The sequence below is a fragment of the Gymnoscopelus microlampas genome, assembly GCF_963454915.1.
Source record: "Gymnoscopelus microlampas genome assembly, chromosome: 22".
Lineage (NCBI taxonomy): Eukaryota > Metazoa > Chordata > Actinopteri > Myctophiformes > Myctophidae > Gymnoscopelus > Gymnoscopelus microlampas.
The window spans coordinates 34,107,883-34,135,586 of NC_139959.1; the positions used below are offsets into that span (position 1 = coordinate 34,107,883).

Here is a 27,704-nt window from a genome sequence, read left to right on the forward strand (position 1 = left end):
AGCTTATCCACATATACTGTCTCTCTTGTCTAGGCCATAGTCGAATGACCTTGAGAGATGACCTCATGGCCTATTTTCTTTTCTTTTATGTCTTTCGACTGTAAGGAATGCTTTTTTGCTGAATGTTTGACCCAGCATAGGGACACTATGGTTCATATGGTTAACTGTAGTGGCACCATATCTGTCCTGAGGCTGATATGGAAATAGCTTGCATGGATTGGTCAGCGATACAGCTTTAGTTTGTGTTGATTGGTCAGCTGCCGTCTCTGCCCTAGCGGCTGACCAATGAGTGCAAGCAGCTGTCATTGTATCACCCCCTCATTCAGGGCAAATAAAGGCTGTATGTGTATAAAGTATTATTATAGTTGTTTGAGCCAGTGGTGTAACGTAATAAGAGCGGACCCTGGTGCAGGCTATTTAGGACATCATGTCAGTATAATGGTCAGTATCATGGTCTGTATTATGTCAGTATTATGATCTGTATTATGTCAGTATTATGATCTGTATTATGTCAGTATTATGATCTGTATTATGTCAGTATCATGGTCAGTATTATGATCTGTATCATGGTCAGTATTATGTCAGTATTATGATCTGTATCATGGTCAGTATTATGTCAGTATAATGGTCAGTATTATGGTCAGTATTATGTCAGTATCATTGTCAGTATCATGATCTGTATCATGGTCAGTATTATGATCTGTATCATGGTCAGTATTATGATCTGTATCATGGTCAGTATTATGTCAGTATCATGGTCAGTATTATGTCAGTATCATGGTCAGTATTATGTCAGTATTATGATCTGTATCATGGTCAGTATTATGTCAGTATCATGGTCAGTATCATGGTCAGTATTATGTCAGTATCATGGTCAGTATTATGATCTGTATCATGGTCAGTATTATGTCAGTATCATGGTCAGTATTATGATCTGTATCATGGTCAGTATCATGGTCAGTATTATGTCAGTATTATGTCAGTATCATGGAGTGTTTATATTTTCTCTCTGTCAGGATTGGATCATTGCTCCAGAGGGGTATGCAGCCAACTACTGTGATGGAGAATGCTCCTTCCCCCTCAACGCTCACATGAATGCCACCAACCATGCCATAGTTCAGACATTGGTAAGATACTAACCCTCTTGTCCACTTCATTTTAAGGAAGGGAAAAGATCACAACGCATCGCAACGTGTTGTGACCTTGTAGATCTATTTTCACTATGCCGTTATTGATATTTTTGTATATTCTTCATGCAGTAAATGCATTGATATACTCCAGTACTTTCAAGTACAATTTTGACTGAGGAACTTTCACTTGTAGATGTTAAGTAATATTTGACCAGGAGTATTTATACTTTGACTCAAGTACTGGGGTTGAGTACCTTGTCCACCACTGCCCTCCTGGATGTTATAAATGCATAGTACTGTAATAGGCTCTATTCACAGCAGCCATATTATGAAGACATTCACAGGTGTAACCAATGATACTAATGAAGGCTCTGTCCATTCTGGTCAAACAGAGTCAGGGTGCTGATATTGTGCATGTTGGCTCACTGGAAACACTCTGTTACACCAGTGGGTCTACAGTTGGGGTCCAGGGACCCTCATGAGCTTCCAAATGGCCCCTTACAGGTGTGTTACGGGTCCATTTGGTTCCATTTGTACACTCTCAGAGTTATGGGGGTCGTGGAAACCACTGTGCTACACTAAATGGAACAGAGTCTTCATTAGTATCATTGGTAACACCTGTGAAGGAAGTGATAATATGGCTGCTGTGCGTAGAGCCTATCATAAATGTTGTACATTTTACACGCCTCAACTCACATCCATTTGTTTTGTGGCAAACGGTGCAAGAAATGTAAACGCATGGAATCCATTCTTTCCTCAGGTGCACCTGATGAACCCTGAAAATGTCCCAAAGCCCTGCTGCGCCCCGACCAAGCTCCACGCCATATCAGTGCTCTACTTCGACGACAACTCCAACGTCATCCTGAAGAAATACAAGAACATGGTGGTCCGGGCGTGTGGCTGCCATTGAAACACTGTGTGGACGGAGCACCCCGGTGGCTGCTGGTCGCCGATTCTTGGGCTGGACGGCAACGGGGTCACATATGGGCTAATGTTGGGGGCTCCTGGGTGAGGTTGACCTTAACTTACAGCTCAGTTTCCCCTGCCCTGTTGTCTAGCCCCCCAAAAGGGGATACTCCACCCAACAAAAACAAAAAAACATTCCTGTTATTTAAATGAACATTGACAAGTATGCATCCGTCTCTCAAAGTTTGAAACCGAGGAGAAAAGACTTGTGGGGGGAATAATTGCAAGACTGACCCCCAGATGAGTACGCACCTGTGGGCAACTTCACCCTGCACCAATATTGAGCCATTATGTTTCCCCTAACCTTTCCTGTTGGCTGTGGGGTGGAGCCTTTACTCCTGGGTCTGAAAGTGAGTAAATGGTTGTATGTATGTGTGGAGAGTAAGTGTATTTGTATATTATGCGTTTATGTAAGAGTGTGTGTGTGTGTGTGTGTGTGTGGGGGCTGAACTGTTGTGGGACCAGTTAGAGTGCTGCTTTCCTTCTCCTACCCCCCCCCCCCCCCCCACACACACACACACACACAAAAGAAAATATGGTGGATTGTTTCTAAGAAGACCCCTAGCTACATTACAGTAAACACCGATCCAGATGCCCCCCGCACCCCAGTGTATTTTCATCTGGAGTCATGTTTACCTTCCTAAAATATAATATGGACAGAACCAAAGTGGCCACAGGCTATTTTAGTTGTCTAAATATCTCCAAATATCCCCAGTGTCAATATTTGCCGAGCTCACGCTGAGCCCCGTTTTCTTTGCCGAGCTGGCTCAACATGATGCATGTTGTGGCTGAAAGTGATGTTTTTCTCCCAAGAGCTGAAGAATACGGCCTTATCCCTCTGACGTACCGCAAATTGCCATTTCCATGTCGCTGCACTCGCAAGGTTAACAGGCAATTCCCCGTCAAGAGTTAGCAGAAAAACATGCCAGCATTCTCTTTCTTTGGACATTGATGGTATAATTGTTAATTGTGAGATTGGTGTCAATGTATTTCCAAATGAACAATGTTTAACCACATTAACCCGGCCGTCCCCATTTTGGGTACATTTTCAAAATGTGTCAATTGCCAATCTTTTAAAAATGTTCTCAAAAATAGATCAACAAGCTCATACATCGCGAGCTTGTAGATCTGCTATTTTTGCTATCTGTAAATAGGGGCTTAAATGGTTAAGTGTGAGCTTTGTCTTAAGAGTACAGTTGTTTTTATTGTTTTCTAAATGGAGACCATATTTTAATGTACTAATAACCAATAAGAATCAGTACCTTATGTGCCTAACCAATCAGAAATTACAAAATATACCTCTGGTAAGCTGCTGTTTACATTTGTGATCATGGTTAGACTGTTGTGTGTAAATACTTGTACATTCTCAGCTTATTTATTGCACCTTTTATTACAAAGAAAAAGAAAAATCACAAAATATTAACAGACACGGATAAGAGAACAAAATGAAATGCAAACCTATTTTTGGAAAAAAAAGAAATTTTATTACGAAATCTCATTTTACAATTTGCCATTATCTCTCTTTTGTACAAAATCCATGGGTAGTGTAGGACCCATGACTCACAAGAAAAAAAATACTGCTTTCTGTCACTGGAGTTGCCTAAACCATGTGCTATCCATAAAAACTAACAAAAATATGCTGTGTCTGACTCCCTTTGTGCACCTTGGTTATGCATCGAAGTCTACCCTACTTTACAGATCAGACCCGAGTCAAATTGTACAAACTCACAAAACGTTCTTGGGTAGCTAGTTTTCGTTTTTAGTTTACATATTACCTTTCAAATGTGTTGATGAACATACAAAAGTGTATGTTCACAAAGTAAAAAGTAGCTGCAAATACAGTTTGACCCAGGTCTGTTACAGATACGACTCTTCTCCAGCTTTGATTCCATTCAGTCACCCATAAAGACACAAACCTGCAAAAAAAGCAGTTGCAATTCTGGGTTGATGCTGATGATATTCAGTGGACTAGAAGGTGATTTCCATTTCGCAAACATCTTGCCCATCAGATACCTCAAAATCATTTTGACTACAGCTGGTGAGTTTGTCTTCTTAACCAAACACTTTGGCATGTACAGTAACTAAATTATGTCAAGGTTCTTCTAAAAGTCACTTGAGGTCAATGAGGTGGTATAATGTAATCAGCTGGTACAAATTTGGAAAACGACCTGCCACTGGGTGGGTAAAGTGTGTACCCTTTTTCATCCTAAAGCATGCCTTGATCCACACTCTGTTTTTGTCCTCAATTTCTGTTGCTTTACTGGGTGGTGCAGTATCAAAAGGGACGCGATTTGATATCAAAGGGGTTCATATGAAATGTTATTTGCATAGGCCGAAGCTGGGCTTAAACATTCACCCCAACAAATCAAGTCTATACTTAGTTGCGCGCCGCGTTGCGATACATTGTGAGCTTGCAGATCTGCCATTCTGGTGCGCAACACCTGTGTGCAAGTACTGTATAAGTCCGTCTTTAGATGCTTAAATATGTTGGCATCCTGGCATGTAGTTGTCTCACAGTAGAAAAATCAGAATGTAAACATTGGCCAGCTGTTGGGTAATCTTGTTCCATTGTGGCTCACAGAAGTAAATTACATGCATCCAGAAGGCTGCCATTTGTATGCACCTGGTTCAACCATAAAAGGTAAGATTAGACCTGACATTCACAAGCAGGTGAAGTGATATGAAACTGGCTGGCGCTAGCCCTCATTACGATGTAAGGGTCATTTATCCTTAGTTGCACGCCACCAGTGTCACTCACACACACACACACACACACACACACACACCCACCAACAAAAGCGTAGATCTACAAGCTCACAACGTACGTGAGACACCAGTGCGCAAACCAAGACAAGATACAACGTGACCTTTACAATGAAATGGGAAAACTTCACATTCAGACTGTGTGGTGCATATTATGTAGCCTCGCGGAAAACAAAGTGCCGTTTCGATGAAAGCATTAAAGCTAGATGTACACGGTGCATCGGGAGGGTCCGCTATATTAAGCATAATAGACATAGTGGTACAGTAGCTGTATGTATGGTCAGTGAATAGGAGACATGGGCTCACTAGGCTCTATGCACAGCAGCCATATTGTAAGACATTCACAGGTGTTACCAATGATACTAATGAAGGCTCCGTTCCATTCTGGTCAGACGGAGTCAGGGTGCTGCTATTGTGTTGGCTCACTGGAAACACTCCCAAATGGCCCTTTACCGGTGTGTAACTCTGATAGTGTACAAATGGAACCAAATTAACCCGTAAGGGTCCATTTGGTTCCATTTGTACACTCAGAGTTATGGGGGTCGTGCTAACCACTGTGCTACACTAAATGGAACAGAGCCTTCATTAGTATCACTGGTAACACCTGTGATAGGAAGCGATAATATGGCTGCTGTGCATAGAGCCTCTTGGTGATGGCCCGAGACGCCTTGTGCTAGGAGGAGTAGTGAAGGATGAATCGGTGACATCATTAAGAGCAGGAAACTGGGGTTGCATAAAATGAGGAGGTTTCGTTTTTTGTTCGACTCCCATGATGACAGTTGTTCCTCCATCTCTACTCCTACTAGTCTGGAGTGTTTCCCTGAGAGTTAAGTTCATTAGGCCATCAATGGCATAGATAAAAAGTACCTTCAACTTAACACTCGCCATCATTCTGGGACAACGTGTCAAACATTTCCGGTCCTAAGTGCGAAAACGTTGTTCCATTAATGGCTTATGATTTAATGACTGATCCCGTTATAAAAAAGGAAAAATGTTCATTTAAAACGTTTTTAAATGGCTACAAAAATTCGGTCAGGTAGAGTAATATACGTTTTTTTCTTACAGTTCAAGGCAGACGTTACTGTACATTTAAGACAAAATGTCATTGATTTCTGCCTGCCCTTATGAACAAGTTCTATTTCTGTTTGCTCTAGGAGTTAAGGTCCTGACCAATTTAGCAGTGCTTACAAAGTGGTTGTCAAACAAATTACTTCGGTCGCAGAGGCCCCGATATCGCCATTCTCTGTTGTAAAAGAGGCATCGGGCAACGGGCAACAAAACATTCACAGCTCAAGCACACAACTGAAACATATCATCCTTACTCACACGACATTAACACTGGAGAAAGAAGAGATCACAGCAATTTGTCATTGACTGACACGGCTCTTTCTATAGAGCAGTGGGGGGGGGGGGGGGGTCTCAATAAAGAGTTATGGGGGTCCTTGAAATTAAAAACATTTGAGAACCACTGCTATAGAGAAACCACCTGAACGCAGAGAGGGAGGGGGGAGAGAAGGCTGGCCCCTTGAAGGAGGGTCAGATATGCAGTGTGGATGGGGCGAGGAGGTGAAAGGTGACGCGTGTTGAGGTGATGTTCTACAGCTCATCTCTTGCCTGTCTCATCACGAAGGCGTGCAGGCTCTCCAGGTCTCTCCTACCATTATGTTCCTCTCCCTGCTCTCCTGCCTTGAACATGATTAAAGTGGGGTAACCTCGTACCTGGGGGGGGGGGGGGGGGGGGGGGGGCAAATAGCAACTGATTCAGTTTTAAGGCCTTTTCATTGTTTTAAACCACAGCTACATGCTCATCAACATAAATACCCACATAGCACACTGTAGTTAATCCTCACAAAATAAAACTATAACAGTGAGTTGTTCCTGCAAGTTAATTTTAAGACATTTTAGGGCCATTTTAATGCCAGCTAGAATGAAATACAAGGCTTTAGTTTCTCCAGTGAAATACCAGCACCAGCTGAATGCCTAAAATGTTTATGTAAAACTTGGGTCCAAACCATTAAATGGAGAATTCTGACACACTTCTACTCTGAATAACAGTGAACCCAACCTCTTTTTCACAATTACAGTATGAGGTAGTTGCATTGCTTTATGGCCCTGTGATAAAACCAGTAACTCAATTTTATTACTTCCTGTATGAAGCCGTCTGGACAAAATTACAAAATTACAGACACTGACAAAAAGGAATGAGAGAGGCTGCAAGAGACTGAGCGAAAGAAAGAAGTGAGCATGAAAGAGAATGAGACCAAGTGAGAAAGAAGTTTAGATACTTTATATTTCCATTAAATAAATAATCTACGGCAGACATTAAGAGATATATAGAAAGTAGTTAAATTGGCTCAACTAACCCCTCTATCTCAAACCCCTTCAACTGACCCAGAATGCCACAGCAAGCCTGGTCCTCACTCAGTACAAAACACGGGTGATGGGCCCTAGAAGGTAAAAGAGGACATGGGACTTCCTCACCCCAATCCATCCTTCTCTACATGTAAAGTGTCTTGAGACAACTTGTTGTGATTTGACACTTTAATAAAATTGAATTGAATTGAATCCCCACGCCCGTTCCCGCACACTTAGATCGGTTAACACAGGACGTCTTTCCCTCCATTCCTTAAAATACCCTGGCCCACACTCGCTTTCTAGACTCTTCTCCCTACTGGCTCCCAAAGCGTGGAATGACCTCCCGCTCTCAGTCAGGACTGCAGACTCACTCCCAATTGTCTGCCACAGTCACTGACCTCTTCAGACTCTACCTCACCCTCTAGCACTCCTATTTTGTTGGATCCCTTCTTGTTGCCTATAGATGCTAGTTATACTATGCAGACATGCAGTATGCTGGTTACGTGTTTTGTTAACATACATTTTAGATAGACATATACTGCTTTTTTATTATTGCTCGTTTAGACAGATGCTAGGTTTGAGGTTTACCGGTTACTTTGAAGCATTAAAATGTTTTTCTTTGCACTCTACTAACATGATCACTACAGAGTCTTTGTTGACTAGGATTCATGCCATTTACTCTTATCCAGAGTGACTTAAAAGTGCGAGACCAGAGTGTCTGCTAAATGCCTACCTTGTACATTTAGAGCTTAGATTTCCATTACTACAGGCACTTGAAGACAGGGATATGAGACGGACAAGAGTGAGAGTTGGAAAGAGAGAAAATTAAAAGACAGAGATCTACTGCATTCACTTACAGAGAACCTGTTGCAGAGCGTGCGCTCCACTGTACAGTCACATGTGGCGATCGTAACGTCAGTGAGGCCGGGAAACTCCTTCTTGGACAGGTCCTCCCAGGTTGGAGCCAGGTTCTTACAGTGCCCACACCTAGAACCACACAAGAATGGCATCAGTTGTATGGTCTTCAAAAACAAAAGAAGAACCATGTCTAAAAAACAATATACAAGCAAGTCTGTTGCATCCCTTTCATTGTTTTACGTCAATTATTAATTGTTACAGAAACCACACACTTACCATGGAGCAAAGAATTTGATGAAGGTCAGACCTTTGGCTACAGTCGCATCAAAGTTGCTCTCCGTCAACACCACCACACTGGACTGCAAGAAGGAGAGACAAGCGACATGCTCAGTTAATTCTCAGAACTGACAATGAAGATTTCAGTGCCTTGCTTAAGGACACTCCCGACAGCCGCTCTGGTTAAGAGCATCAGCTAAATGCCTCAAACAAACAGAAGCTTGAAATGTTTAAAATATTAAATTCTGTTTAAAACACACTTGTTATATTCCTCTTGAGAGATGCATGTTTTCAGCATCAGAAGTAGCACCTCTGGACAAGGTAGGGTTTAGTGCCCTAGATCTGTGGTATTGGTGAACATCTAAGTAAGTGTACATGCATTGTGGTATATGGAAAGTAATAGAAATCTGAAACCCTGTGGTTTAAAAATATACAATTTGTGAATGTACTATTGTTCTCACATTTTTTATTATTCACAAACGACCCTTCCCCACTGCCACACCTCCTCTGCTGTATGTCAAGCCTTGTAAGATGATGTCATGCTTACACACTGAACATCTGGCACTGACTGACAGGAAATTGTTATTCTAACCATAATTGTTACTGTTGCATGGTGGCGTTGGTGCTAAGCTCAGAGTTCTGGCGGAATTATACTCAGATAAACAAAACAAGTGTGTGATGGGAGGGAAACGCACACAAATATACTTGTGAGGACGTCAACATTTTAAGATGGCATTTTTATGGATGTCAATTTTTACATCCATCTTCTACCGCTTATCCGGAACCAGGTCGCTCGCGGGAGCAAGAGTTCCAGCAGAGAGCTCCAGACTACCCGTTCCCACTTTTCAGGATGCAACACTGGCCAGTAACTAAGTAAAATTAGGCATAACTCAAACACCTAACCATTAAATGACTAATCCCAATGACTTTTCCCAATTGTAAGTCCAACTCTGAAAATGTATTTTAACCATAAAAACAACCATTTATCTTGTGTGGACCAGGACAATGGTCCTCGCAATGTCAGTTTCTCAATTTCTACTATATACTTGTGGAGACGTTTGGAACCCACAAATATACACACACACTCCTCTACCTCTTCTTTGGCTGGCTCTTCTTTGACTGGCTCGTCGATGGGGATCTCGTTATCAAGTACTTTCTCAGGTTCAGCCTCCACCTCCGCCGCGGCCTTCACTGCACCGTCCACAAACTCCTTGAAGGAGTCCAGGTCCCTCTTCCCTCTGTACTGGTCCACCTGCAGAGAAAACCACATGCACAACTCACTGCTACCAGTGGAATGGTAAAGAGTGCTGTTGACTAAATACTAGTCATAGCCTCTGCCTGCAACCAAACTATTGCAAAATGGGGAAAAAAAAGAAGCTAAAATAGTTTTTAAAACCAGTGGACTAGCCCAGTGGTTCTTAACCTTTTCAGGCCACGACCTCCCAAAATAAATCATAGTTGAACTGGGGACCCCCCACCCTGACAAGCACTTGGAATTGTAGGCATTACATTTAGATCTGACTCAGTTCCACAGATAAATATTGTGAAAATAGCAGATCTACAAGCTCACAGTGCCTCTTGTGAGCTTGTAGATTGGCTATTTTTGCCTCTTTCTTATATTATTTGACCATCATTTTTCCTTTCATACGCAGCATGCATCTCAACAATATTGAGATCAAGACCGTATTAAAAGACATTGACAGATAGAAACACCAATCATACCTTCTTTCCATCGTTGAAGTACAGTAGGGTGGGATATCCACGCACAGCGTTCTCAGAACACACCTCGTAATGCTGTGTGCAGTCCACCTAACCAATCAGACACAAGAGGGTTACTTCACCGCAGATCAGGGCGACCTCAGTGAAACATAATGAACTGAAACTGGCTTACATGAAGTTTAGAATAGCATCCCCTATGAGACGTCAAACAAATTAAACAAACTGAAAACAGAAAGTCCCTTTACATTTCATGCTATTCCTTGAAATAGAAATACAAAAACACATAATTTGCATGAACCCATTTAGATCAGAGGCCGCTTCTAAAAACGCCTTCTAAAGTTTTCTGAAAAACTACATTTTTTATTCAAATAAATTACAAAAAAATTATGTTGCTACTTACAATATACTGTATACAGCAACAAACAACTACACCAAAACGGGTTACCGGATTGAAATAACGTGTTGAGGTTCCAGGTCTAAATGGATTAAGTCTAAAACAAACACTACAAACCCTTATCATACATGTTTATTTAGAAGGTGTTCATTCCTTGACATGAGCGAGCCAACAGATGGTATCCGGCTCTTCCATCATCAGTGTACACAGCAAATAACTACATATAATAATGAATAAACTGGCAGTGCGATAATCGCACACAGGATGTGAAATGATATGCAGTACTGGGAGAATTTCAAATGGTACTTTGGCAGTCTAAAGGAGAATAAACGGCTTGGTAGCAATGGGTCGTATTCGGAATTCATTCATTGGTCGGGCAAAAACCTTGTAACTCCATATTTTATGTTTTTTTTTCCCCCTGTAAATTGATGCCCTACTTTGTTATATAAGAGTGTCGCACGAAAGTAATCGATCTACAAGCTCACAACATTTTGAAAGTGAAAGAGGTTAAGTACGTCTGTGGTTTTAATACATATTTAACCAATGAAATGCATTGTAAGAGCTTGTGGCCAAATTAACTACATTGGATCCATTGGATCCAATTTTTTCCATTTCCTGAAAAGTAATGGTTTTGGACATACAGTTTCCACCCGATATACAATACAAAGAATTACACAAGTCCTTTACAATACATAGAACATAAATAAAAGACTATATAGACAGATAAAAGAAAATACTTGCATTGTCATCTGTCAGCTTGTTATTATCTAACGCGATAATGAACACTGCATTCTGATTGATTCAACAAGGCATTCTGCCGCCTGTCAACATATTGTGTGCCGTCTTTTACAACAGGGGTTCCCAAAGTTGGAGTCGCGACCCCAAGTGGACACTGACGGTGGGGTCGCGAAATTATTTTGGGTATTTTTTTTTTAACCCATTGAGACCTAAAGCCGATTCTACATGTCTCCTAAATCTCAACAGTTTTCTGTTAAAAAGGAAGTTTCTACAGTATATCAGTGGTGCTCAATCTTTTTCATGTCAAGGACCCCCAAAATTATATGCATTTGGCCGCGGACCCCCATCAAAATATGTTCTTCCAGGGACCGCCAGAAGCAAAGATTTGAGTTAAAAATGTTGTGCTTTTTAGCTCAAATCTAAAAATGACACAGTTCCAGGTCTTAATGGGTTAATGTAGCCAAGATGTCACCAACAGGTGAAACTAAAGACCCTCGAGATGAAAACGCATGCACGTTGACAAAATATCCCTGAGATCACCGTTCATGCGCGGTTCATCTGAACCGTTTCGAAAATCTCCCAAACCTCTATGAACCCCCGATGTTTTTTCATAACCCCACCTTGCTAATCTTGACGTCATCAGAGTGCTCGAAGGTGGAGGCTAGCTGCTCCCACGTCGGGGCCATGGCTTTGCAGTGGCCACACCACGGGGCAAAGAACTTGATAAAATGGGCACCTGAGGACAAACAGGGACAAACATTTGGCGGTTAGTAATGACAACAGATGAGTTGGGAAATGGCTACGAAACTTAAATACATAGGAACGAAGAAAAGCCCACAATTATACATATACACTACGGATAGACAGAAAAGGGTATGCAAAAAAAACACATCGCAATGTACGTTGATTATTATGTGGACAGCAGAATTACACACAACGCTGCAATACAACAATAAAGGGTTGAAGGAACTAATGCTTTAGGTTTGTGGACCACTGGACCATAACATCAGAATTACCCTATAAACTCAATATAGATGGCCTTGAATTTAAATATACAGCTGTTGCATACGGGCTATAGGTGAATAATTGCACAACACTTATTGCAGCACTGTTGCCAAGACCCGAAGGCAGGGCCTATAAACACAGCTTTAAAACGGCTGTAATGTCTTGACCTTTTTCCCCCTCTCAAAATAAGAAACCATTTACTTTTCTTCCGAACCCATACAATCTACTTCAAGGAGGTGTAATTTCAATGACAGAATTATCGTGACCACCTTTACTTTTGGACCGGCTGTCTGGAAAACAGGAGGCTATGGTAGAAAAATCCTACTGTAAAATTGAGAAAATTCTGTCCCATCTGTCTGCATCCTTTTTTCCATCATCGGAAAATGTCATATGAGGGAATTCATTGTCAGGGATTGACTAAGCCGAGTTTAAAGTTCTCTCACACTTATGCCGTTCATTAACATTTATGTCAAGTCTGAGAGTATTTGGACTTAATGCAAGAGCAGGGCTATGGGAAGCAGGACTTGCATGGGGCCACACACACAATACTTGTACTTAATTGCGCACAGGTGTCGTCACTGTCGTGCATCGAAAACAGATCTACAAGCTTGTTGTGAGCTTGTAGATCTGCTATTTTCGGCTGCTGCTGGATTTCACAGAAACGTCGCGTTGACATAACATCGAAATAAACTCCACTGTATACGCAGTGGCAAGATGGATCAACTCAAGCCTGCAACTTAGCCTGCCTGTCTATGTGTGTTCAGAGGAAGTCTACGTGTTTAGATACATACCATGCACACTGGCACACACCACTTTGAATATCAAAACATTTGCACACTATGCGAATGTACATACATTGCACATAGCGATACAGGTAAATACTGTAGATATTTATACACGCATACTTCACATATGAAATGAACATTTGGAAGTAGGAACCAAGCACACACCCCCTACAAGCACTCTGACTAATGTGACCTAAGCACGTACTATATTTATTCTCTTCTTAATAGTGCTGCTATTGTTTGTTCTTGGTCATCATGTATTTATTATTGCTGCTATTTCTTTGTTGTTGGGGCGCGCACATCCCCAAGTATGGACTAGTATTATATATATATATATATAGACAGGGGTGCACCCAAAATAAATAATGTGCGGCACATCAGACGACATCAGCTGCATTTTGCGCGCATATTCGCGTCATGTACTTTCTGTACCATGAAATTATAAACCGGTTTCTGCACATATGCAGCACTCCTTAAATGATCTGGAATGTACCCTTCTAACAATACAGGTCGAGTTATTTGCATATTGAAACGGATTTGAAATGTCATTGAACATGTCAAGCCTCTGACGTCTTTACATGTAGTTCATCATGCAACACGTGTGTTCCGCCCTCAAATTCATCTTATGGAGGCCATCACCCCTGCCCGCACACACACACGCGTTAAAGTCAATTTAAGTTAATGTAAATATATATTAAGTTCTAAATAAAAACGGGTTTCACTCAAACTTTATGTTGCATCTCTTTTTCCCTGTAACAATATAATATCTATTCCAAGTTTTATAGCCTTTGGTCGTGAGGGACTTGTAGATCAGCACAAGGCTACTTTTACTTTTAGTACTTAAGTATATTTTGATGCCAATCCTCCTTTTTTTTTTTAAAGCTTTGAGAACAGGAGTCATTGACCCGTTCTGCTGTACTAAAAGGGTATATAAAAAAGACTATTTTATCAATTCAAAATTGCATGACCCTCCCTTGGACTAAAATTAGAAAGGCATGACCCTCCCCTATTTTCCTCCAGGGACCCCGTTCTGTAAATTTAGACTGGTCCCTAATGTAGTTACTTTACTTATTACTCCCTGCCAAAAGTAATTAGTTACTTTACTAGTTACTGGAAAAAAAGTAATAATATTACTAGGGTGGTAATAATATTACTTAAAGTTATATATTACTTTAGTTACTTTCCAACACTGGTGACGAGTGCCTGTAACAGCCAGCAGTGTGCTGCGTGCGAGTCGCGCGAGTGTCTGTGTGTCAGGATTCGAGGCCACACTCACACAATCACGTGCAGCATGCGTCCTATCCCCCTCCGCCTAATGGCTGTGTATGGGGCCGACGTATGCTTTAGTGTGATTGTGCGAGTGTGGCTTCAGGAAGTAAATTCCTGTCCCAGCGGTCCCGGCTGTTGTTACGCGAGAGCGCTTCTCTTCGTCTGATGTGCCGCGCAGCATGCATTTTGACGACGCATGCGTACCAGTTATGTGCACCCCTGCTCATAGGTGAAGCTTCATTCTGAAGGTTTCTCACCTTTGGCAATGTGGGCCTTGAAGTTGGAGCCGGTCAAGTCGTACAGGCCCTGTTTGGGTTCTGGGGCTTTGGGAGGCTCTGGGTCGCTTTCTGGTTCCTGGAGGACAAACAAACATTACATCATGGTCTGTGACGAGACAAGCCTGCAGATTGGACGGATATGTACACACAGCAGAGACACACAGACAGAAGGGCACACACAGAGAGAGGCTTGAGGATTTGCCATAGGCTTTTGCTGTACTCTGTGACTGTAACACACACACACACACACACACACACACATAAAATATACACGACTATCCATCCCCTACCGCATATATAATATATTGTTGCTGTCGGGCATAAACATTGTATCTCCATATCTCCATTTTGTATGTTTTCTTTTTGTAAAAAAAAAGGTAGGGTAAGTGATGTTTTTTGGTTAAAACAAAAGGTTTTGTATTAAAAGGTTAAAGCTCTGTATTCTGATAGTAATCATTGCTACAGAGTGTTTGTTCAGTAACAGTTGTCTCCCCATCTCTCCAGCTCTTTAACAGAAAATACATTTTCAGGTAGGTGACAAAATGTCAGCCAATCAGGAGAGAGTACCCATTTATCATCTTTATTTTCTTTATAGAGTTCCAGTTCCAATTTGTTCAGCTCATTTCTTTGTGTCACCACTTCCAATTTCACTTGCTTAATCTGTATCCTGACTGAGTCCTCTATCCTGATTGGATAACATTGGTATCCTGACCTGAAAACGCATTTTCTGATTGGTGAAGAGCTAGAGAAACATGGACTCTGGTTACTGAACAAACACTCTATAGCAATGAGTACTATCAGAATATAGAGCTATTTAACACTTGTTTTGACCAAAGAAAATCACTTACCTTACCTTTAATGCCTTACTTCATCCTCCGTGTGGCGCACAAAAGTAGTGAAAATAGCAGATCTACAAGCTTGTAGATTGGCTATTTTCACTATTAAAAAATAAATAATAAAGGAACGGATTTGGTTATGAGGTTTCTGCCCGACAACAACGATATTGTACATGTGGTGGGGGGTCAGATAGGTTTCATTTCCGCACACAAAACGATGACTGACCGCAGGCTCCTCCTGGAGTGTGTTGAGCATCCACGTCTCCAGAGAATGGAGATCTCTGGGCCCCGTGTACTTCACTGCCTCCTCCTGATCCGGCTTAAAAAGCTTTAGCCTAAGACACAAACAACGCATACACAAGAAGAGAATTGGCTCTATGCACAGCAGCCATATTATCGCTTCCTTCACAGGTGTTACCAGTGATACTAATGAAGGCTCTGTTCCATTTAGTGTAGCACAGTAGTTCTCAGATTTTTGAATTTCAGTTTTCCACGACCCCCATAACTCTGAGAGTGTACAAATGGAACCAAATGGACCCGTAAGGGTCCATTTGGTTCCATTTGTACACTCTCAGAGTTACACACCCGTAAAGGGCCATTTGGGAGTGTTTCCAGTGAGCCAACATGCACAATATCAGCACCCTGACTCTGTCTGACCAGAATGGAACAGAGCCTTCATTAGCATCATTGGTAACACCTGTGAATGTCTTACAATATGGCGGCTGTGCATAGAGCCTATTGGTTTATGGTGAACTTGCGTTAAAAAAACAATAATGGCCCATTGATGTATACATTACAATCATGCTGAATTGTAAGTGGTCATTCCATTCCATCATTATATTATAGTATATTATCACCAGGCTCCCACTGGGCACACTAGAACCGACCCGCTACTAGCAATAACATCTGGCAAGGCAAATCATTTTGTAAATAGGCATTAACCCATTGAGACCTGAAGCCGATTCTACATGTCTCCTAAATCTCAACAGTATTCTGAAAAACTTATGTTTCTATATCAGTGGTGCGCAATCTTTGTCATGTCAAGGGTTTTATTCAAAGATTTGCACACATTTTCACGATTTTTCAAAAATAGCAGATCTACAAGCTCACTGCTATTTTTGAATAGCCCAAAGTGTAAAATATGCTTTTTAGCTCAAATCTGAAAATGACACAGTTCCAGGTCTTAATGGGTTAATTATTATATGACTGACAGTCTTACATATAGGCTACAATATCCAATAAAGAGTCTATCCCCACCTGAAGAAAGCCATTATACTTTTTATCCATGTTGAGTGGATGACAGTCACAGACAATCATGAATCATGCAGCGGGGAGCACTGGTGCTAAACCCTTCATAGTGGAATCAATAGTTAGATGCTGAACCACTCATAGTGGAATCAATAGGTAGGATGTGGACAGATAAGACACAAAAGGCCTTGAATTGATAAAACTAATGCAAGGCCCATAATTCTTTGAATGCCCTGTTTTCCATGTCAACTTTCCTTTTTTTTTTACAAAAATCTTTATTGACCATGGGACAGTTATATACACTTATTGTGGTTCCTTTGGGATGACATTTTTTCTCTTGCTAGCTAGCAGGTTAAAGCTATAATAGTTGACCAGCACCAAGTTTAGCTAACTTCAAGCTGGGGTGGCCTGCACCAGGGTCATAGATATTACAGTGTGGGTGGTGTAGTTGCACTGGGGCCTGACGTGGCGTCATGGAGAGGGCGGGCCCTTCAACAAAGTGTTGGGCAGAAAACGACTCCTTGCGACTGATTCAGAAGATTACCGCCTTGGAAGTACGCCTGTGAGTGTGTTCAAATTAGAATGCTCATTTAATTAAAAACAAAAGCGCTCTTGTTGATCTCCAATTGAAAAGGAGTACGACTGTATACAGATAAAGGTGTTCTTTTATTGTTTTTAATGAACTTAATGTCCTCCGCGTGCAACATTCAAGCATGTGGCCCATACAAATCTTTTTGCACTATAGTAGTCATTAACGTATATAAAAAGGTGGTCTGTCGCAAGTTCCAATTCTTAAATTAGTCATTGATTATGTTCTGGGCTGGCCTGCCATCTAATAGAAGAACTTGCCAACCCGTTGCAGTTTAAACAATGGGATTCCTTTAGAGATGTTCCAAGTTGGAATGGGGGAGGCAACACAATTAACCATGTACAAGAAAATAAATCACTCCGTTATAAGAATATCCAATCCATCTATAAATTCCACAACGATTAAGTGAGTGTGTATGTGCGTCCTTCACATATCGAGAACCGTCCAACCAAACACCTGCATATCAGCGCATGTACTGCCAAAGCCCCAGATCAGCCGTTCTCCGGAAACGCTGTGCGCCACAAATGGCCCCTTACGGGTGTGTAACTCTGAGAGTGTACAAATTTGTACACTCTCAGAGTTATGGGGGTGGTCGAAATTGAAAAATCTGAGAACCACTGTGCTACACTAAATGGACTACACTTCATTAGTATCATTGGTAACACCTGTGAAGGAAGTGATAATATGGCTGCTGTGCATAGAGCCTATTACATGCAATGGCAATGCAAAGGCGGACAACGTCATCCACGAATGACATACTGCACTAGTTGGTACTCTTGACAGTTGGCACTGACATCATAGTACATATTAACCACTGAAAACGGGTACTGCATTAGTGCATGAAATATCCTATGTTGCTGATGCCACAATACCTATAAGCAAGAGGAGGGCTTGGATTTCAAAATAAACAAAGGCTTTGTTCTGAAATCGTAGTTTCAGAATTTGAATAAACATTACATCATGCTATGGGCAACAACGGATAGCCGTGGATACTACCAAGTGTACCACAAGCACATCCCTAGTTAATCTGTTTATAAAATATCTTAGTAGTCAATCATTAACTGTTGCCTGCTGAGTCTGCAGCAAGTGTCATTCCAGGTTTAAGAGGACTCAGTAAAAGCACTGGTTCAAGATTCAACTAAATGCACCTGTTACTGGTCAATTAGTAATGAAAGACTACACAAAAAAAAAAGCGAAATTCAATGTAGCGGCTAGAACAGTAGAGAAAATAAGTGCAAACAAACCTAGGCCCTCTGCTTTGAAAACCAATCCTGATACTGTGCCAATATGAAGGATCACTGGTAAGTCTTTTAATTCGTTCTGCAATGCTTTGTGTTATTCTTACATTTCTGAATTGTTTCCACCCAGTTTAACTCCCTATACTGAATTTAGATGACACCAGACATATTAGTCGGTAGTCATAGTTCTCTGATCGTCTGGCCATGCAAGACTAAATATCACGCATGCTAAATGGGAGCTTGTTGCTCCAATAAACAAACAGATGTTTTGTTGATGCGTGAAATGGTCAGCGACAGGTCCTGGCAGATAGCTGCTTATGTCCTTGAAGATGTAGCCTTTGTTTGCAATAATGAACAGTCTAGGAACCGATAAGCAGAGCCAAAATGCAATCATTTTTATGGCTACCCAGTGCTCTTCAAATTCTTTGGTGCCCCAATGCTACTTATGGAGCACTATATTAATTTATGTGGGCGTTTGGTTTTGGCATGCCTATGTCGTTTCTGTATTGTTTGTTTGTTTGTTTGTTTGTTTGTTTGTTTGTATGTCTTTCTGAACAGGTTAAGCCCTATATACTTCATTGTACAACAAATAGCAAAACTAGCCAATCTACAAGCTCACAACACATTATTTTTAATACAATTTCAAACTTTTCCCAAAATAGGGACGCCAGGACTAACGTTGTTAATTTGCTGCAACCACACTGGCCCCGGTAAACAAATAAGGTTCATTGATTGCTTGTGTAAATTGTGTCCGGACCAGACAGGGTGGCAATTCCACCCAGAGGAAGCATGTTAAAGTACACTTACGTGGGGTAGCCCCTGACTCCATGGACGTTGGAGCAGAACTTGGTGTCCTGAACACAGTCCACCTTCACCACGTATACTGGGGGCTTGTCCATGCCGTTGTATTTGTCTCCTAGTTCGTTCCATGCAGGCTGGAGCCTCTGACAGTGACCACACCTGGACATAGGAAAAGAGGAACAGAGAGGCTTTGTACTGAGAATTCTATCACTCCAAGGTGAGTCAGATTTTTCACTGATATGTGTAATTTCTTATCCTGGGCAATTTAGGGAAAGATGGGACCTTATTAAAAAAAAGGAAACTTTTTAATGACAACTGAGAAAAAAATGGATAAATGTATATGAATGTTAGGTTCAATTGGGCCTGGAGTAACAGTGCTGCAGGTTCAATGGTGTCACCTGTAAGCCCACATGGCTTGCCCACTTTACCTCCTGGTTGGGGCATTCAAACTGGGTATTCTATTAATCAAAGGCAGTTATGCAATGTGTGTGTGTGTGTGTGTAGTGATTGTTATCTGCATATCTTGCAACATCTGACCTACTTCTTGAGACAATATCTCCATCCCTTTATTGGTAAATGGCTTATTAGACAGACCGATCCTAATTATGTTTAATAAATGATATGGGATCATACTACTTCGGTGCTATCGTAACCGACTAGGCTAAAAGAACACCATGGCTTGGGAGAGATGGACAGGGAAGTGGGTCATCCCTGCTGAAATGGGATCAGGTGATAGTTCCCGTTCCTGTAATATGATAGGTGTAAATGTCAGAGACACAGTTGTAAGATAATGTGTAAATATGATATTCTATGAAATGTCACAGAGGCAGCCAGTGTTTGCAGCTTTACAGTGTTAATATGACACAATATAAACTGTAAAGGTTGCAGTGCTTGCATGTTTACAGTTGTAAGATATGATATAATATAACGTGCCAGTACACACTATGTGTAAATGCCATAGAGGCGGGACTCGAACCTGTGACGCGCTGTCAGTAGCCTAGGTGCCTGGACCGCTACGCCAGAGGTCCAGGCCATCTTACAGTTGTAATATAGCAACAAGTCATCCGAACAATCAAGTGTAAATATATGTCATGACATAACTCATGTAAATGCCATAGGCAGGGGCAGACAGTGTTTGCATCTTTACAATACACAACATACTGTACAGCAGAGGTTCCCAAACTGGGGGTCCCCAAATTATTTTGTGGGGTCCCCACTCCCCATGATTAGCTTAATGCGCAACATTGTTTTCTCACTCAACAGTAAACAAACCAACATACAGTAAAAGTGTATACAGGGTATCTGCACATTTCTAAAGTGACAATTTAATGACTTTTCAGACCAAATTGCCAAATATCACGTAAGAAAGAGGCAAACATTGTGAAAATAGCAGATCTACAAGCTCACAATACCTTGCAGTGTGAGAAGTTGGGAGCTTGTAGATCTGCTATTTTCACAATATGTATCTGTGGAACAGTCAAAATAAATGTATTGCCTACAATTCCAAGTGCTTGTTAGGGTGGGGGGTCCCCAGTTCAAATTATATAATTATTTTGGGGGGGTTGCGGCCTGAAAAGTTTGGAAGCCCTTGCTGTACAGTCAAACAAAGTGTAAATAATGCTGTAATGCAGAGGTTCTCAACCAGCGGTCCGGGGACCACCAGTGGTCCTAGAGGGGGTTCCAGGGGGTCCCCAGCCAAAGTAATAGTTAGGAACCAAATTGACCATTATGCGTCTCTAACTCTGAGAGTGTACGAATGGGACCATTTGTACACTCTCAGAGTTACACACCTGTAAGGGGCCATTTGGAAGCACATGAGGGATCCCTGGCACATGAGGGTCCCTGGACCCCAACTGTAGACCCACTGGTGTAACAGAGTGTTTCCAGTGAGCCAACATGCACAATATCAGCACCCTGACTCTGTTTGACCAGAATGGAACAGAGCCTTCATTAGTATCATTGGTAACACCTGTGAATGTCTTCATAATATGGCTGCTGTCAATAGAGCCTATATGCGTCAATTTGGGGGTCCTTGGCTCGAAAAGGGTTGAAAACCACTGCTATAATGAGTAAATGCCATAGAAGCAGACAGACAGAGACAGTGCTTGCATCGTCACAGCGTGTGAATCAGTGCTTGCCACGTAAGCGGGCCAACAGCACCACCCACTTTACCCTGGATAGAGAAGCACACAAATAAATACCAACATTTAATAATGAACGTCACTCAGCCACTGGAATATCGACTGCCACCAGGGTTGAACTTGTTTTAAAAAGTATTTATATACATTATATAGATAGAACACAAGGGCGTTGTATAGTTTTACAGCCCTTTTCACAGTGCTAAAACCAAGTTAGCTAGCTAACCGGGTAGCTAATGAGCTATGCTAACTTTTTTTCCTCCTTTCTTTTTTTTAAACAAACCTTTATTGATCACTTCTCCATCTCAAGTCATGATGGGACAGTTATTTACACGTATTGTGGTGCAAATAAAATACACAATATATGTATGATGACTGGGTAAAAACTATAACCATGGATCCAAGACGGTCATCTGTCAAGACCGTCATGGATTAACTTCAACCTGGTGTTTGACCCGTCTCCCTTTTGGCCCGTACATCTACATAAACGTTCAGACTTAAAATATAAAGTGCTTGCCCCATGGCCACGGATGTTACAATACTGTACGGGCCCTCAGAAGTACCCGTATATTCCATATTGTTCATTAAAAAGCATTTTAATCCGATTGGCGGCCATTTTCTCATAGAGTGATAATGTATCAGGATACAATACACCTCCCAACCGATAGGGTCACTAATGTTAAAGTATGGTTAAAATACCAAGAAGATGGCCACCGATCGGATTATAATGCTTTTTATTGAACAATACGTATGATACGGGTCATTCTGAAGGCCCGTATATAATTGTAACACCCGTGGCCATGAGGTAAGCACTTTATATTTGAAATCTAAACGTTTAAGTAGATGTGCGGGCCAGAAAGGGAGAAAGTGCAAACACCAGGTTCAAGTTCACCCATGACTGCCACGATAGGACAGTCATGTTTCAGGGCTAGGTAAAAAAAACAAACAAAGCTCGAGCTAGGGCGCACGCACAAAAAAAGAACAGATCTACAAGCGAACAACTGCGCAGTTGTTCGCTTGTAGATCTGTTCTTTTTTGTCCATCTCTTCTTACCAGGGAGCATAGAACATGACAAAGTGCGGCGCCGTGGGCACAGCCTCGTTGAACATGTCCACCGTGTAGCTGTGCTTGGCGTGCAGGTCCTCCTCCTCCTCGGCATCGGCATCTTCGCCCAACACGCCGCCGATCATCACAACGAGTAACGACAAATACATAAAATACAACGTGGAAGACGTGCAACTCTGCGCCGATGAGGAGGCCATGATGATTATGATGATGCTCTTAGTTTCTCCCTGTGTGTGTGTGAGAGAGAGAGATACCGGCTCCCTGTTGAATGGCAATCACTGCTCCCCCGGAAAGAAAGTTGCACGACTACGCACACGCCCCTTAAATGCTGCGTTTGAAGGAATGTAGATTGTTAAGAATCCGGATTGGTTGTTAACCGTCCGGTGGACACGATCCGGATGAGATACAGATCTGTCGCAGCCTAGCAGCAGCGCAAAGCTATAGATGGCATTCTGACTGAGCACCAAGACAGGCTCAAACAAGTGTCACTCTGTGTGAAGAAGTCGTTCTGGGTGCTGACCATATGTTTTGGTATGGCTAAACCCAGTGATGGAAGAAGTACTCACAATTTGTACTAAAAGTCAATGTATCAATACCCTATTGTAGAAATATTCTGTTACAAGTACAAGTTTGGTATTAAAAATTTACAAAATTACAAAAGTATTGGCATCAAAATATACCTAAAGTACCAAAAGTTAAAGTTCTCATTATGCAGAAGGTCCTATTTCACAAGATGTATAAACATAATAAAAAAATAGCCGATATACAAGCTCAAAAACATTTTCTTTTGCAAAGCAACATGTTGTGAGCTTATAGATCGGCTAATTTCAAATTGCCAGACTAAGTCTGAAGTGGTTTGTAAGAGTAAGGGACAGGTCAATTTTTAAAGAAGGGTACCCCTGGAGAAAATGTATGTGCCCTGATCTAAAATGGCACAATCTGGGAACCCATTGCCAAATGAAAAGGAAAAACAGCGCCCTCTGCTGTTTTTACTATCTCAGTTGGCTCTGGGAGGAAGTCGACGTAGCACACGTGCGCAAGGAAACCGGGGTTTTGGTCTGCCTTCAGCCTTTCACTTCCGGTGGTGCGACTATGTTTTCATTCCCACTAACAATATTTAAACACGGAACACTAACACCACTTCTCCCAGAGAACATGGATCGTTTTGGTTATACGCCCACTTGTTTCTATGATGAAAGAGCAAGTTAAAATGTGAATATCTTTCCGTGGTTTTGTCTGCTCCGAGGCCGCTATTGTTAAATGAGTTTCGGTTTGTTTCGAGTGGGGAAGGATCGGCGGACACGTAAATCCCGCCCACTACATTTGATTGGGTAAAGCGCGGCCTGCTTCCTGATCTGAAGGCACGCCCACTTGTAGGCCAGTGCGTACGCGATATGACGAAGTGACAAACCCCCCCGACAGATTCAAACTCAGAGCAGAATCTGTTCTTGAGAGATTAAAACAATCAATGACCCTCCCCAAGTGATTAAAAAAAAAAGATGAACCCTCCCCGCCTAGGAGTGTCAAAATATTGTCCCACGATATAGCCTATCATGGTTTTAAAATGTGACGATAGGTATTGTCATGATGTCATACTGTATCGTAATATTTTTTTTGTTATTTTCTTGATTAAAAAAACACTTTCCTTTTTTTTTGCCGATGAAAGTTATAGGAGTTCTTACTGTATGGTGTATGATATGAAATGTAAAGCTTATCATAATCACAGTAATTATTAATCATGTCTTCCATCATATTCAAGGTATTTTGGAGAAACAGACTCCAGTCACTTTCAGTTTAAAGCACTGCAGAGAGGAGGTGTTGTGTGTCAGCTGATGCTCATTGACGCTCGTTAATCAAAGCAATTATGCCTCTGCACTCTCAAATAGGCCTACATCTAATCTAAAGTGGTTTACATGGTATTATACTGTATCTGGTATTATAGATTTTTTTGAGCTGTTGGAAATAACTAGGCTGCACTTGGTTGGTAAAGTCCAGATGACAAGAATATGGGGTTTGTGGAATTTATAGTCATGCAGTGTTATTACAGGGCCAGAGCTCAGCTCTGGACCTGTTTTGTTATTGGCAGTATTCTGTCACTTCTTCTTCTTCTTCTTCTTCTTCTTCTTCTTCTTCTTCTGCCACTTTTCGCAGTTCTGGCTGAACCGTGCTGTCGCTTTTTACGAAACTCGGCCATATGGTAGATGGTCATGAAAAACGATCAAAAAATAATTCTCACAATCTTTCGTCCAAAGGTGGCGCTATAGCACTCAATTGAAAATGCCAACTTTGAACAGGTACAACTCATGCCCTGTTTAACCTACAGCCATGAAACTTGGATACACATATGCGTCTCCTCATGCTGAACAACTTTCACACTCTGACTTTTGACCTCTGACCTTTAGATCTCCCACCATTTTGAATTATATGAAAAACAGTCATTGGCTCCTAACTTCTGCATTTTTTCACTTATGGAAATTCCGCCGCCTAGAAGTTGTCGGCAGAGGTCCCAAGTTCAAGTGTTAAACGTTTCGTGCAGATTGCGCCAAAATCCTAGGATTCCGTAGATTTTAACTATTGCAGTTTTATGAAAATGATTCATCTGCGCCTAAAACATACATGCAGACTCACATTTCTTTGAAACTTTGCAGAAATGTACAGGGTCATTCCAAATATCACTGAAACCAATCTTACTCCAATTGGCCAAAGGGGGGCGCTATAGCAATTTTTTGAAAATGCAGACTTTAAACAGGCATAAGTCATGCCTCGTTTGGCCGAAAGTCGTGAAACTTGCTTACACATGTGCCTTGACTCATGAGGAACACACGTATCGATTTGACCATTAAGCTCCGCCCTTAGATTTTCCGTAATTTTGAGCAGTTTGAAAAATACTTGTTTTTGCCAGTTCTGGCTTAACCGTGCATACGCTTTTTACGAAACTCGGCCATATGGTAGATGCTCATGAAAAACTACCAAGAAATAATTCTCACACTCATTCGTCAAAGGGTGGCGCTATAGCACTCAATTGAAAGTGCCAACTTTGAACAGGTACAACTCATGTCCTGTTTGACCTACAACCATGAAACTTCGATACACACATGCGTCTCTTCATGCCCGACAACTTTTGTGGTCTGACTTTTGACCTCTGACCTTTAGATCGCCCACCATTTTGAATTATATGAAAAACAGCCATTGGCTCCTAACTAATGCATTTTTTCACTTATGGAAAATCCGCTCCCATCATTATGTCGGCAGAGGTCCAAAGTTCAAGTGTTAAACGTTTCGTGCAGATTGCTCCAAAATCCCAGGATTCCATAGATTTTAACTATTGCAGTTTTATGAAAATTATTCATCTGCCCCTAACACATACATGCAAGACTCACATTTCTTTGAAACGTTGCAGTAATGTAGAGAGTCATTCCAAATATCACTAAAACCAATCTCACTCCAATTGGCCAAAGGGGGGCGCTATAGCAATTTTTTGAAAATGCAAACTTTAAACAGGCAAAAGTCATGCCTCGTTTGGCCGAAAGTCGTGAAACTTGCTTACACTTGTGCCTTGACTCATGAGGAACACATCTATCGCTTTGACCAGTAAGCTCCGCCCTTAGATTGTCCGCAATTTTGAGCAGTTTGAAAAACACTTAAACCCAGGATTTTTCAGCTATTTGCGTGAAACTGTATCATCTGTGTGATCTCCTTTTTCACAATTCCTTGTCTGTTGGTCCAATGGCGTCTCCCTTAAATGAGTGCCTCACAATCTCAAGGTCGCCAGTTCAAGTCTCACTTGATGCAGACTTCATTTAAGCTGAATTGCAAACAACATGACTGTATCAATGAATACATGTGCAAATGGTAAAGATAACCTGAAATGCTTATTTGAGAGTACGTTTTTTCAATGTATGACATACTTCATTCTGAAAATAGCCGATCTACAATCTCAAAACTTTTCAGATAGCAACGTGTTTCTGAGCTTGTAGATCGGCTGCTTTCACTGTTTTCGGTTGCGAGGAGACATACAATTTCTCTATTGGTAAATGGTTTGTGAACGAGTGATCTTAGTGTTGGCTTGGTTCATGACAGAAGGCAAGAGTTTATGATCTTCAACAGACAACATCAGCCTGGACAAAGCTATAGCACTATAGGTAGTGTTGCAGCCTATTAGTCCGAAGGTTGAGAGTTCGATTCCTGTTAATGGCAATAGGTTGAGATGTCCAATCAATCCATTCTGTTTCCATCTATCTCTTTCATCAATCTATTCCGTTTCCATCTCTCTCTCTCATCAATCTATTCCGTTTCCATGTCTCTCTTCAATCTATTCCGTTTCCATGGCTCTCTCTCTCTCTCTCTCTCTCTCTCTCTCTCTCTCTCTCTCTCTTTCCAGTATCCATGTGTCTCTCTCTCTCTCTCTCTCTCTCTCTCTCTCTCTCTCTCTCTCTCTCGATTCCTGTTAATGGCAATAGGTTGAGATGTCCAATCAATCCATTCTGTTTCCATCTCTCTCTTTCATCAATCTATTCCGTTTCCATCTCTCTCTCTCATCAATCTATTCCGTTTCCATGTCTCTCTTCAATCTATTCCGTTTCCATGTCTCTCTCTCTCCAGTATCCTCTCTCTCTCTCTCTCTCTCTCTCTCTCCAATCTATTCCGTTTCCATGTCTCTCTCTCCAATCTATTCCGTTTCCATGTCTGTCTCTCTCTCTCTCTCTCTCTCTCTCTCTCTCTCTCTCTCTCTCTCTCTCTCTCTCTCTCTCTCTCTCTCCAGTATCCATCTCTCTCTCTCTCTCTCTCTCTCTCTCTCTCTCTCTCTCTCTCCAGTTTCCATGTCTCTCTCCCTCTCTCTCTCTCCAGTTTCCATGTCTGGCCCTGTATTATCGCTGCTTGCAGCTATATTATTATATTATATTTGTTATATTAGTGTCTATCTGTCCTCTGAAACAATGGGTTTATAGTTAGTGAGAACTTCACTTCTCCCTTAAGCTTGCACAAATGTATTTATTTGTGTGTACAAAGCACTTTGTAATTGGTTTTTAAAGTGCTTTATAAAGTTAGTTTAAACTAAAGATGATGGCCAATGTTGATGATACATGAGAAAAGAACATTAATAATGTATCATATCGATATCATATGCCCTACATCATGTATTGTATCGTAAAATTAGTGTATCTTGACACCCCTAACCCTCCCCATCATCCCCGTCTGATGTTTTGCTTTCCACATTGATTAGAACATCACTGTAGTCAGTCTTGCTAAATG

General features: G+C 41.5%; 3 protein-coding genes across 3 annotated transcripts in view; 1 reads left to right on the top strand and 2 right to left on the bottom strand.

The window, feature by feature from the left end:
* The window catches only part of bmp6 (bone morphogenetic protein 6), a 79,365-nt gene extending 75,951 nt beyond the window's left edge, over positions 1 to 3,414 (top strand). The window contains exons 6-7 of the mRNA XM_084048642.1: positions 1,017 to 1,127; positions 1,891 to 3,414. Coding sequence (XP_083904768.1) covers positions 1,017 to 1,127; positions 1,891 to 2,040 — 261 coding nt within the window. The 3' untranslated portion in view covers positions 2,041 to 3,414. The remainder of the gene's footprint in view (positions 1 to 1,016; positions 1,128 to 1,890) is intronic.
* Positions 1 to 27,704, bottom strand: part of LOC311038477 (serine/threonine-protein kinase RIO3-like) — a 354,170-nt gene that overhangs the window by 202,309 nt on the left and 124,157 nt on the right. The gene's annotated exons all lie outside the window — the stretch shown is intronic.
* txndc5 (thioredoxin domain containing 5) lies at positions 3,558 to 22,743 on the bottom strand. Its single transcript, XM_084048643.1, has 10 exons — positions 22,440 to 22,743; positions 19,255 to 19,407; positions 15,599 to 15,707; positions 14,516 to 14,612; positions 11,820 to 11,935; positions 10,071 to 10,157; positions 9,442 to 9,600; positions 8,349 to 8,431; positions 8,072 to 8,201; positions 3,558 to 6,578 (listed from the first exon to the last, which is right to left on the bottom strand). Exons 1-10 carry the CDS (start codon positions 22,646 to 22,648, stop codon positions 6,456 to 6,458), a joined length of 1,266 nt encoding a protein of 421 aa, XP_083904769.1. The 5' UTR covers positions 22,649 to 22,743; the 3' UTR covers positions 3,558 to 6,455.